The 13,820-nt window shown below is 35.0% G+C and overlaps 1 protein-coding gene across 1 annotated transcript in view; it reads left to right on the forward strand.

The window, feature by feature from the left end:
* Positions 1 to 13,814, forward strand: part of LOC117110427 (cytoplasmic dynein 2 heavy chain 1-like) — a gene marked incomplete in the record, with an annotated part of 30,061 nt that extends 16,247 nt beyond the window's left edge. Inside the window, 22 exon segments of the mRNA XM_033253127.1 lie at positions 63 to 314; positions 1,528 to 1,548; positions 3,010 to 3,108; positions 3,288 to 3,411; positions 3,931 to 3,983; positions 4,262 to 4,381; positions 4,557 to 4,691; positions 4,875 to 5,018; positions 5,412 to 5,567; positions 6,526 to 6,645; positions 7,132 to 7,263; positions 7,847 to 7,919; positions 8,326 to 8,486; positions 8,707 to 8,832; positions 9,438 to 9,548; positions 9,912 to 10,149; positions 10,752 to 10,948; positions 11,156 to 11,377; positions 11,648 to 11,863; positions 12,311 to 12,510; positions 13,006 to 13,087; positions 13,379 to 13,814. Coding sequence (XP_033109018.1) covers positions 63 to 314; positions 1,528 to 1,548; positions 3,010 to 3,108; positions 3,288 to 3,411; positions 3,931 to 3,983; positions 4,262 to 4,381; positions 4,557 to 4,691; positions 4,875 to 5,018; positions 5,412 to 5,567; positions 6,526 to 6,645; positions 7,132 to 7,263; positions 7,847 to 7,919; positions 8,326 to 8,486; positions 8,707 to 8,832; positions 9,438 to 9,548; positions 9,912 to 10,149; positions 10,752 to 10,948; positions 11,156 to 11,377; positions 11,648 to 11,863; positions 12,311 to 12,510; positions 13,006 to 13,087; positions 13,379 to 13,654 — 3,258 coding nt within the window.
* Between the last annotated feature and the right edge of the window lie 6 nt (positions 13,815 to 13,820).

Consider the following 13,820-nt stretch of genomic DNA (forward strand, 5'->3'; position numbering starts at 1 on the left):
TCTGTACACCATTGGCAAACAACTTTACCTATAAAAAATCAAACATAATCATGTATTTACAGGTGAAAGAACTTGAAACTGAACTTGAGACGCTTCCCAAGAAAGCTCAAATCGCTGCTGGTTTCACTACGTACTTATCAGCCGCTCCAGAAGACGAGCGCCGTGCCACACTCACGTCGTGGCTGGAGAAGGTTGACCTCCAAGGCTTTGACATGCGTCGGTTCTTGAGCACAGAAAGTGAGCAGTTGATATGGAAAGGGGAAGGACTTCCAAGCGATAACCTGTCCATGGAGAATGCTGTCATTGTTCTACAGGTCGGTATTTCATTAATTTCTTTGGATTCAATTATAATTGTTTTAAATTATATTGTAGTGAATTTGAATTCTATATGAACAGTCAGAACATTTAGATCCTTGTATTTCTGATTAAATCTTTATAGCAATTTAGGCTCATGAATTTAAGTTATATGATATTGCAACAACAGGAAACCACACTTGGAATGTATGATTCTTGGTTCATATATGACCACATTAAACATTTATTTATTTATAATAATATGTTTGTGACTATGACATGACACAGTAGCTTACCTTAATGCATGTGCCTATGGATATTCATTATCTAATTTGCATAACTGACACAATTAATCAGCATGACTTTAAATATTAATTTATACATACAGTACATACATACACACATTATTTGTACATCATTTATCTTTTCAAACCTTGGAAAAATTAAATGAATGTTTGATCATTTGTGGCTGTCAATCAATCAATCATCCAATCAATTGATCAATTAATCAATCATTCAATAAGTTAATCATTCAACCAATTTACCATCAGTCAATCAATCAATCAACCAATTAACAGCCAATCAATCAATCATCAATCAATCAATCAAGCAATTATTCATTTGATATATTTAAAAAAAAAAAGGAGTGTAATATTTTCACCTTCAGCTGGCATGGACCAATGAGAATGATGTAAATGGTGTGAACAGAATGATGCCAGGCAAACATCTTCCACAGTTTAATGTAAACCAATAAATATTTGATATTGATGATTTTAAGTTATCTTATTTTAACAACAATTTGTTAATTACTATTAATATTTTACAGTTTATTTCAGAGAGCTTCAATATTTCTTAAACAACTTTAGCATTAATTAAATTTCAGGTTTTTAATTTTGATTCTAAGTCAGTAAAATTGTTTGAAGATAGTTGAATTTTCTGTTTCAATAGAAAACAAATTAATTTTGTTTGTGTTTTTGTTTCTGATATTTACAATTTTCTATTTATTCAGGTTTTTTTAATTTATACTAATATGATTTTCTTTTAAACCATTCTATTGTCAAAAATTAATTGAATGAATTGTTTTAAATTATTTTTTATTAACCATTTTGTTGCTTTTTACATGTGTTACATTATTCCAACCATTGCATGCCTACTGTTGATGATTTTCTTACTGATGGCCGCCTGTTTTTCTGTTATCAACAACTTTACCTAATTTAATGTGTCCACGATTAGATCAATGATCTAGGTGTAGGGGTAAGATAAATGTTTGGTTGGCGTGTTTGTGTGGTGGTAGTTGTAGACCTTTTATGGCCAAACATTATGAATTACCTGGACAAACTAACAATTATTAACAAAGTTACATGAATAAACACCCCAAAAAACATAATAGAACAGTCCTTCCAGCTTGCTGTAACAGCAGCCCTACATCATGCAAGTCATCCCCATTTCCTATTCGCTGTAAAAACACAAAGTATCAATTACCTCACTCTTCAACCCATCCTAGAAGTGTTTGTTGCATGGTGTTAGAGCCCTGTTACATTGTTTGCTGAGAGGACAGTTCTAATTTCTTCTGAGGGGTGTTTTATGTAGCATTGACAATTTTCTGTTTATCCAGTTAATTATTTCATTTCATTAGGCACAACATCGATGATATGTCTGCTTAGAACAAATCATTTTCATGATACACTAACATTGGTATTACCAGGGTTGTAGCGGTAGCAAACTAAGGGTGGGTGGTAACATTGGTAAACTCTAAATAATAAGGATGGAAAAGTGGGTTAATAAGGGTGGGTGGAGGGCCATGAAATTAGCTTTAGACTGGGTGGAAAACTGCAAGGCCGGGTGGCCCCCGTCTACCTCTGCCCACCATACTACATAACTTTATTACAGTTCCATTTGCAACAATATTGATTGTTAATTTCAAATTTGTTTTCAAGACCCACACCAAAATTTTCTTTATTTTTTATTATATAAATTCACTTTTGTAGCAACTATATTTGTGAAAAATGATGTCAAAGCTCTTACACAAAAATATATTGATTTTATGCTGATGTAAATTTATGTTTATAATACAATTTAACAATTTGAATGCTTTAATATTTGTGTGGTTTTACTAATAATGCCTATAATTGCTAACTTGTGACTTGCCACTATTCATAATATGCACTATTACACATCATAATGCACTGTTTTGAATCAATTATTTCTGTAAAGAACGTCTATAATTCATTTAGTAATAACATTTTCTAAATTCAAAAGAGGTTAATTAAACAAAAAACTATATTAATCAAATAAATGTCTGATGATAATAACAATATTTATATTATTTATTAAGTGATAACCTTTATGTGACTATTAAAATGATGATTTTAAGTATTAATAATCACAATAACAATAAGATGATGATAACGATGATGATAATTAAATAATGTAGTAATTAATTAGTGCACCCTCTAAATCGAGACACCTCTAATTCGAGACCACTTTTTTCAAAGAATAACAATCTTCAGTGTATTAACACTAAGCTAACCTAGAGACCACTTCAGATTTTCAGGTCCCAAACGTGGTCTCGAATTGGAGGGCGAACTGTATTTAATATTATTAAAGTAATAATGATATTGTGAAAGCATTTTCTAAATAAATGATACACTCAATCATTCAAATGAAATTTATCCTTTCCAAAATTCACATTGTTTTTGTAATTGTTAACTTTAGAACTCTCTACGTCCATTCCTTGTGGATCCATCCTCAAGGGCGACTGAATGGCTAAAAACTCACCTGAAAGAACAAAGATTAGAAGTCATCAATCAACAGGTGAGATATATATTTGTGTGCATATAGAGGCTAGGCTAGAAAACAACAATGCTTTAGGAAACAATGGCTGCATCTCGGTTGAGGTAGAAATTGATAAAAAGAAAGCTAACATGTAAACATGAATGATGTAGAAATCAAACATTCTCGTAGCAATAATATTTTTGTTCATTTTTAAACAGGATGCAAATTTCAGTACTGCATTGGAGCTTGCGGTAAGGTTCGGCAAGACACTGATCATACAGGAAATAGACAAGGTTGAGCCGATGCTGTACCCGTTACTACGAGGCGACCTCATCAGCCAAGGTATCAACCATTTCAATAGCAAATTTATTAATAATAATAATGATGATAATAATAATAATAATAACTTTTAACACTTGAATCACCCATGGGTGTTTTTATCAGAGGTATGCAAGGCCATACCTATTAAGAAACAAAATTATTGAAAACCTAATGAATTAAAGAAAACCAAAAAATCACAGCATCTGAACCACCAGTGAAAACATCCCCATCGGACACTATCCCCTATCTCGCTTTGCTCCTTTTAGATCCTACCAGGTATTTCTCAGATTCAGGGATAACAATGTTATTAAGTAGACTTTGTTTGAAAATATGTACATTGGAAGAACATTTAAGTTTATCTGAATGGTCATTCCATAGCTTAGTAGATTTTTTATGTTATGGTAGGGCCTACATAGTAATTGAATTGATTAGGTTGGTTTGAGTGATTGATTGACTGACTGGTTGGCTGTTGGTTGGTTTATATTGAAATCTCTCTGTTTTAAATTTATTTCTATGTTACCATTGATTTCCATTTTGCAGAGCTGCTTGAATTAATACATTATCTTCTGTCGTGGTTTGTGGTTTTAGTGAGTGTAAGCTTTTCTTAGGAAGAACCTGTATGTAAATGATAATGGAGAGTACTGTAATTAGCGCTTTGTAACTACAAGAAAAGTTTTTATAAAAGCAGCGTGTCAAAAGTAACAAGTATATGGTAGATAACTCAGTGATTTGGAAAAGCCAAATAATTTACATGCCAGCCCAGCATATCATTGTTATAGTTAAATATTTGTAATTATTATTTATTAATGTTGTCTGTGTATTATATTCATTATTGTTTTTTTATTGTTATATATTTTTTTTTCTGTTGCAGCTACTGGCGATGACCATTCAGCATGAGAAACCTGAGCTTGAGGTGCGCAAGACAGAGCTTCTGAAGCAAGAGGAGGATCTCAAGATCCAACTGGCCAAACTGGAGGAGTCTCTACTGGAGGTTGGTTTTAAAGTTTATTTTTAACCCTTTATATTCTAACTTATTCCAATAATCTGCACAATATTATGCACGTTTAGTAACCTCTTTGCTACCTCAATTTCGACCAATAATGGCTTCCCTTAGTATTACTGCATTTTGTCATGTTTTCTTTCTCATTTTTTTATGCCTATATCAGACTTTGGCCCAAGCTGAGGGGAACATTCTGGAGAATAAGAATCTGCTGGACTCTTTGAACAAGACCAAGGAAAGCAGTCAAACCATTTCAAATTCTCTATCAGAATCTGTTGAACTGCAGACATCTCTGGATCAGGTAAACTGTTCTATTATTGTCTTAGGGACTTCTTCAGGAGTTAAACTTACGGGAGAGGGTTTTAGTTTTACCAGTATTCTTCTCTCTGTCGTTGTTTGGTGTCCCGATAAAAATGAGTTTTCTATTGTAAGTCATATAGGTTTCATCTTGTTCCTCTTTCATATTTTTTTCCCTTAATTTCAGGAACGTGATGCATTTCTGCCCTTGGCAGAGAATGGTAGCACCCTATTTTTCGTTATCAGTGACCTTGCAAAGCTGAATAACATGTATCGCTTCAGTTTAGGAGCATTCTTGAGAATCTTCTCCCGTGCATTACAGGGAAAGACCGTAAGTATTTTAGTATTATACTCTTCCTATCTTTTCTTTCTGATGCTTCAAACTTGCGTTTGTATTATATGGTATTTACCTATATTTGGGTGTGATGATGTCATATCACACAATAGACAAATCACATGTATATGACACAGAAATCTAGTGATAAGGTATACTTAGTTGAAGAGTGCAATGGAAATGAGGATGTAGCATGTTCTTATACCTGAGAATGATTCTATTTTTTTTAGTGGCATTCTACATAAGTAGCAACCATGGCAATTGTCAGTTCATCCATACGTATCTCTATTGAAATACAAAACTGATTTGTGTAAATTTTAAACAGGGGTGACTCCATTGCAAACGGTTTGATGTAAGTGTGAATAATTTGGTGTTGTGATTTTTGCGTAGGATGGAAGCAGTACTGAAATGAGGATCCAACGCCTGATCAAATGCCTTCAAGATCTCGTCTATGAGTATGTGTGTCGCTCTCTGTTTAAGTCAGACAGGCTGATGTTTGCTCTTCATTTGGCACACGGGATGCATCCAGAGATGTTCCAGGAAAATGTAAGCAACTATTATTACCGTTAATAACATTATTATTATTATTGGAAGATGAATTTTAAAGCACATCACACAACCTCATTAGCAGCCAATGCAAATCCATAAATAAGAAACTTGCTTGATGATTTATCAATATGTTTAGACCCCCGATGGTCAGCAGCCTAGCATTTTCTTGGACAAGGCTCTCAGAGAATATATTTGTTGCCTGACTGTCGACCAAAATGCATCAGTGACCAAAACAAAAAGTTATGAGTAAAATTATTACGGCTTCTCTGTACAAGAGTATACAATACTGCCCCATTTTTATGCTAATTACTTAGTTTACCATTTAGTTAAAGTACACTGAGTCTATTTCGTGAATACTTACCTGGATAAACCGACTAATTGCCATTGTTCCCAAACTGAACACCCCTTCGAAATAAATGGAACAGTCCGACCCAGGGCACCACGTACAAACCGTCTCCCTAACAAACGTCCTCATTCCCTTTTTTACGTCCGTTGAAAATGGACCTCCTTTAGAGTGCTAAACCATAGAGTAGTACCACGTGTTCGAGTTCGCTACTGCAATAAGGATTTTCAGCCTTGGATTTTATTTTCAAGAAGTTGTTCGATTCTGGATTTTACTTTTCTGCCTTGGATTTTATTTTCAAGAAGTTGCTGGATTCTAGAATTTTATTTTTCTGCCTTTTGTTTTCAAGAAGCTGATTATTCGACATATCCTTTTTTTTATAGCTGTTGGTGGTCTGTTCGCTATGTCCGCGTGCAAGTGGTTGTGGGGGCCCCAAACCGAGTGTCAAGCTCGATCGAAATGTGGAGTGCCCTTTGTGTCGTGCGTCTACAAAGCGGAGACTTGCGAGGTACGCTGATTTTGAAATGGCAAGTCTCATACAGTGTGCAGCAGTTTTCAAGTTTGCTACGTATATGCATGACTAGTTTTGTTATTTAACTATTATTATTACAGGAATGGGAGGCATTCATTGGTCAGATTGTGTCAGACATCAAAGCTGATGGACACAGAGAGAAGGATTCCATCCCGAACTGGATTGATCAGGACAGGTATCAAGATGTCAATGTCATCAAGGTCAGTAGAAGTTGTAATCATTCCTAAAAAATAGCTGTAGTCCCTTGTGTTCATGTAGTAATTAAAAATGAGCCCACATTAATCCTTGTGTATTTGCTGAAAACAAAAACATCCAGCAGGCAGAAGCATGTGCTTCCTGTTCAATAACTCTTTGTCTATCTCTGCTGAGATTATTAAAGTTGGTACTAGAACCTGGATAAGGCAAATATTTCAATTATTTCTCAACTAGAAAAACCCCTAAAAATAATAGAACCATCCATCTCGGGACCACTCATTCATTCTAGCCACCATGTATGTGTTCTTCCTTTTTCATTATTAAATTAATTAATGTAGGTACAATCATTATGCTTAATGAACTTTTTTTATTATGAAACACTTAAAATTATTTTTTAAATTTAGTAATCTTACTTATTTTTTTCTTTACTCAATTTACTGTACTAATCTGAGTCTTCTGTTTCATTAGAATTTCTTTTATTCAATTCGCAGAGTAACTTTACTGCTCTGTATCAGTCGTTGAGCTTTGGAGACAGTGGGTTGTGGTCTGGCTTCTCCAGGAGTTCACAGTGCGAGATGGAATTTCCAAATGCTCTTCAGAAGAAAGTTTCTCCATTTCAACAGGTAAGCTTTTATTTATTTTATTTTATTTTATTTCAATTACATCCAACAGCGGAATCGCCCATTACAAGATGTCTTAAACATACAATATATAAAAATATAAATAGTAACATACAAAGGTAGCAAATCGACAGTACTTGCTACCTTTGTTACAATGAGATAATATTTTTACTAAAATGAATTAAAACTTAATTTAAGGTCAAATTTTCAATGGATTGCCCTTCCACCTATATATCAAATATTCACAAATATGAGATCAAACTTAAACCACAATGAGATCAAAAGTTCACTCATGAGATCAAACTTCTACTATTGGGATATGAATATTCACTAACTATGAATGTTCACTAACATGAGATTAAAAAATCAGTTGTTAAGCAAAAAGAGTAGAGCCCAGTCCAGACTATCAAATTTTATTTTACAAAAACATGAGACATGCCTAAATATGGTCATGATGACATCACATCATGACCATATGTAGGCACATCATGACTATATATGGGCATACAACAGTTTTTTCAAAGAAATTTGATAATCTGGAGAGAGCTTTATAGAGAATATGCTATTTTTTTTTTTTGCATTGCAGTTACTTGTTATTCAAACTGTTCGGCCTGATCGTCTACAGAGCGCCATGGGTGTGTTTGCCTGTAAAGCTCTAGGTAAGTTAATCTGTAACATGTTATATTTATTAATTATTTCATCGTTATCACCATTACTACCATTATCATAATTACCAACCACACCTCGTCATCACCATCATCATATACCTATGCTCCAGTGGTTTGTCTAGGAGTCTCTTCAATTGGAGGGGCTGATGGGGCGCAAAGGTGATGAAGTGGGGCCTCGCTGATTAGGTGAGGGGGCGCCAGCTCACAAAATAAGGTGATTTGAGGTGCTTTTTAACTACTTTAGCATGATTTTTTGCTTAAATATTCAATGGAGGGGCGACTGGGGGAGGGTACGAATATTAGGGTGTTTGTGTGCCCCCACGCACCCCTAAATACACTGCTAAGCTCACTAGATGTGGCACTGGTCATAAATATTTATTCCAATTGTTAATTATAGGTATGAAGGAGCTGTCTCCACCATCATTAAACCTGAAACGTCTGTATCCAGAGACAGTGTCATCGGAACCAATACTCATCATCATCTCTCCTGGTGCCGATGCCTCGGAAGAGCTTCAAGAACTTGCTGATGAGATCATAGGCACTGACAAGTACCACCAGGTACGTAGAGGGCGGTATTGGCCTCATGGCTCAATTGGTAGAGCAATTGAAATATGGTGTTGGGTCCAAATCCTGATTTGGAAAATTTTTTATTAACTTCTTTATCATTACTATTTTGGAAATAGGATTGCATGGTTTTTATTTTTTTATTTAGTAATTTTATGCACAAGAATTTGTGTAATTGTTTCATAATTGTTTGATTTTACTGTTGCATCTCTAGGTTGCCATGGGACAGGGGCAGGCCGATATTGCTATGCAGTTACTTCATGAATGTGCCAGGAATGGAGAGTGGCTTTGTCTTAAGAACCTCCACCTTGTCACTGCTTGGCTCCCAGTCTTGGAAAAGGTATGTGTAGTTTTTCCCATAATTTGTCATTTAATATCGTCATTTTATTAAAAACATCTGCACATCAAACTTCATCATAATCATTAGTAATAACAAGCATCATTACCATCATCATAACATTATGATCTTAATCAGCATAATCATCATTATAATCTACCTACGATTATGATCATCTCATTGATAACATCATCACCCTCATGTTAAACACTATCAATTAAATCGGCATTATCTTTATCTTTGTTATTTCATTAAATTAAATAGTTGTCATCATCATCATCATCATCATTATCATTGTGATCATCATCATTATCATTTTGATCATCATCATTGATCACCATAATCATCAAGATCACACTGAACACTTTTCTCATCAACCATAATCATTGTCATTATTACATTGAATATGACGGTCAATCAGCCATTGGCATCACTCTAACAATCACTGTAATCATAGCTATGATGTCATCACCATCAGCATATCGTATTTAACATCACTATCATCAATGGCATCGCTGTCACTATCATCATCATAGTCACACCAAAGTTATCATGTTACTGACTTAATGTCTTCACAGCAAACACTAATTTTTGTTTTACCTCCTTAGGAGCTGAACTCTCTTGTAACCCATGACAGCTTCAGGTTGTGGCTGACTGCTGAGAGCCACCCCAAGTTCCCAACCATCTTGTTGCAGTCCAGTCTGAAAGTGACCTATGAGGTAACAGAATACAGTAAACCAATTTGTATTATCTCCACCTAGTTTTTAGGGAATGACTTCCCATATATGGGGCTGGGGAGTAAAAAAATACTGGTTTTAACTGGATTTAAACACTGGGTTTTGATGACAAGCGCATTAAACATCAAGTCACGGTTCTATTTAAAATGTATTATTATTATGAATTTATTTCTTTGCAAGATAATCTGACACCCCTCGAAAAATAATGGAAGTGTCCTTACATAACGTATGCTCTTCACCACATAGTCTTTCATTGTACTCTTTGCGTTCGGAATAACTAAATATTTAGATATAAATAATTAGTTATTTATTGTGTTGTTTAAAATGTAGATTTTGTTTTTCTAGGCACCACCAGGCATCAAAAAGAACCTCCAGCGTAGCTACGATTCCTGGTCAACAGACTTCGTCGGCAAGAATAACAATGTCATTCGTGCACAAGCTCTTTTTGCTCTGGCATGGTTCCACGCTGTCTGTCAGGAGAGAAGAAATTTCATTCCACAAGGATGGACAAAGTTCTATGAATTCTCCATGTCAGACCTCAGAGCTGGGGCTGACATCATAGACAGAATCTGCTCGAAGTCTTGTAAGTTGTTTCTCAGATGCTTTGCTCATTGCAGCTTATCACATTTTAAAAGCGTGTGGCGCAGCATATAAGGCGTTGGGCTTACAGTCGGAATGTCGGGGGTCCGAGACCGATGCTCATCACACTGCGTGTGTCCTTAGTCAAGACACTTATCTGCATTTGCCTCTCTTTACCCAGGAGTATAAATGGGTACCTGGTAGGAGGTAAATGATTCGGAATGAAATTAGTAGTGCTGATTACACGCATAACTAGGAATACTTTCGAGGGAGAGCAGGAGGTTGCACGTTGTGTTTGATTGATTCTATTTCCAATGGCAGGGGAAAAGTGTCCTGAGCCGTTTTCTGGATATGTGCACTATATATTAAAGAAAATGAAAATATAATTGTGGAGCAATCAGAGACTTTCTTTCTGCAGTTGGAATTTTACAGTATTGACTATTTAACAATGTTTCTAATTGTAATTTGTTTAGATGTCATTAATTTTTCCTTATACAGTATGTCGTTTAATCTTGTTTTGTAGTTCTTTTTTTTGATATTTAATTTATAATTTATTTGTAGTTAAGCATTTGTCATATTATGTTGAATATTTTTTTTTCCCCATAGTGAAAGACGTTTCTTGGGACTTCATACATGGCTTATTTGAGAATGCAATTTATGGTGGCCGAGTCGACAACACATTTGATTTGCGAGTGTTGCAGTCATACCTCACTCAGTATTTTAACAAGGACGTGTTGAGTGGGGGTAAAGCACGCAAGAAACTAACAGCGAATATATCCCTTCCTACCACTTGTTACTACAAGGTATGCTAAGTCGTGTTTGAAACAATATTCAGTATGCGTAAACTAATGATAGAAGCACTAATAGCTAATGATACTATCTTAATCATTCACACATTTTATGTGGAATCTTGTCATGTTGATGAGATGGAAAGCTTATTGGTTTTTTGATTTTTTTTTTTTTTTTTTTCAATTTACAAAGTAAAATTGTAACTTCCATCTTTAAAACAGGACTTCACAGATCTTGTTGCCAACTTCCCCGAGAATGACAAGCCATCATTCTTTGGATTGCCTGCAAACATTGAACGCTCAACGCAGCGCTTTATAAGTGGACAGGTTATATCACAGCTGAAGGTCCTCCGACGGCTGGATGTAGAAGCTGGAAAATTTGATAAAGAGAAATGGTCGAGTGAACTTTCACCTGTGCTGTCTCTGTGGAAGAAATTAAACCAGGTAAGAGTTTTTGTTTGATCGTAAAGCTAGCATATTGAGGCTTTAGCATTATTATTATCATCATCATCATCATTGTCAGCAGATCAGTTCACCACCAAACAGATTTTAAGTATATTATTATATTTATTTATATTTTTAAAATGCATTTATTTTATTTTTTTATTTTATTTTTTAAAATTTATTTTTTATTTTTTAAATATTTTTATTTATATTTTTATTTTTTTAAATTCTTTTTTCAACCTCTCTTGTATTTTTAATTCTTTTTTGTAGGGTTCACAGCTTATCCATGCTAAGGTTCAGCTGCCAACAGACAAGTCCGGAACTGAGCCACCGATTAATTCCTTCATCCTACTGGAACACTATAATGCTATTCAACTTGTCCAGTACGTCCACTCTACTCTGGCTAGCCTTAGTAAAGTGATCCGAGGCTCGATTCTACTAACCAGTGAAGTCAGTGCTCTTGCTATGAGTCTTTTAAACCAAGAGGTATGTTTGTTAGACTGTGAGGGCAGTATGTCATTTGGCTAAGTTAGTGGTAGCCACAGTATGTGCGCTGGACCAGGGAGATTCCTAGATAACTGTGGTCCTTGGTAGATTCCATCACTGCTCACTTTGTGTTTCACTGGCGAGGGCTGAATGGCACTTGTATTGTGCATCATCTATTATTGAAATTGTTGGTCTGATATGCAATGGCCCATGTGCATGTTAACGCAGTGCATTTTTCTAAAAAAAAGTAGGAAAATGTCCCCCAGTGTACAACCCAATTCATCATTAGAAGGACCCCACTGAAAATTTACGTTGGTTATCTATCAATGGTGTGTTTCATATTAAAGAAAACTCTTCTTTGTCAAGCACTATGAATAAAACATTATTAAATTTTTGTCATACACAACAAACAATATTTTATCATATTTTTTTATATTTTTATTATAGGTACCTCTTACTTGGCAGAAGAAGTGGGATGGTCCAGAAGACCCAATCCACTACATGAGGACCTTAGTGGCACGTACCATTGCTTTACAGGGGTGGGTGCAGAAGGTGCAATCCAATTCTCTTTTATCTGACACCGTGGATCTCTCAGAACTTTTCCACCCAGACACATTCCTGAATGCTCTTCGCCAGCAAACAGCAAGGTTTGATGCTTTCATTGATTCTTTTCACAATTTTAAAAGTATTATATTATATCAATATTTTAAAAAATTGATATATAAATGTCTGAATTTGAAGTGGAGTTGAATAGCATAGTGGTTAAGATGCTTGCATTCCAATGCCAGGGTCCTGGGTTCAATTCCTGTCACCGTTCAATTCCATTCCCAAAGGGACTTGGTCTATTATGTAGTGCATCTTGTGTGTTAGTTTATCTCATGATAGGATTGCCATTTTAAAGTCTACTGTTTGGCATCATTGGCCTTAAGCTGAATAAAATAATAAAAACAAAAAATTAAAATAAATTGTAATTAGGTGAAATTCTAAACAAATTATTGCACCTACTGACAATAAGGTTGATGATGCTGATAATAATAATGATGACAGATGATAGTGATGATGATGCTGTTAATGATAATAATAATGAAATATAGAAACTTGCAAATTTTTAATTTTATGTAATAATTTCTTTTCTCCACCAGAGAGAGCAAGTCGTCCATGGATGGGCTGAAATTTGTCTGCAAATGGGCAGGAGGAATCCCTGGTACCAAACAATCAGTAAAGGTAATTGTTATATTATTGTTGCCATTGATGTTACTGTAGATATTACTAATTTTATAGATATTGTTGCTGTTATTAATATCATTGTTATTGTTGTAATAATTATTATTATTATATCTTTATCTTTTACCATTGTTTACAGTATATAATAGATGTTAACAGAAAGTATCTAAAAAGAGAATAAATGTTAAATCTATGTTTTAATATCTAATGTTATTGGTACAGGACAAATAAATTTAATATTGATTTACAAGAGCAAAAATTGAATCTCGAAACTATATCATAATCTTTCAGATTGGAGGACTCCAGCTCGAGGGTTGTACCTTTGATGGAAACATGTTGACAGGCAACCAGCCTAACTCCCCCAGCGTGTCCTCTGTGCCTGCCTGCACGGTAGCCTGGGTAGCTAAGGACACGAGTGACCCGTACAGCCCCAGCGAGTGCATCTCCCTGCCTGTGTACTTCTCGGCCGAGAGGGAGAAGATCGTCACTAAGCTGAAGTTACCATGTGGAGTAAACCAGGAATTGTGGATACAAACAGGAGCCGCGTTATTCTTAAAGAGTGTTTAGAGTAATTAGGGGGTTAGGGTAAAATAAACTGTGTAACATTACAATGTTGTGTACTGATTTATTCAGAAATTTGAATATAATAATATGCAATGATAATGGCCGTATTCGACTGGTTGTTCTTATTAAACCACGCCCACCTGCGCAGTGGTAAAATCCTACTAAACGA

Source organism: Anneissia japonica, unplaced genomic scaffold (genome assembly GCF_011630105.1).
Source record: "Anneissia japonica isolate Jap-2015-1 unplaced genomic scaffold, ASM1163010v1 scaffold287936_len456577_cov159, whole genome shotgun sequence".
NCBI lineage: Eukaryota > Metazoa > Echinodermata > Crinoidea > Comatulida > Comatulidae > Anneissia > Anneissia japonica.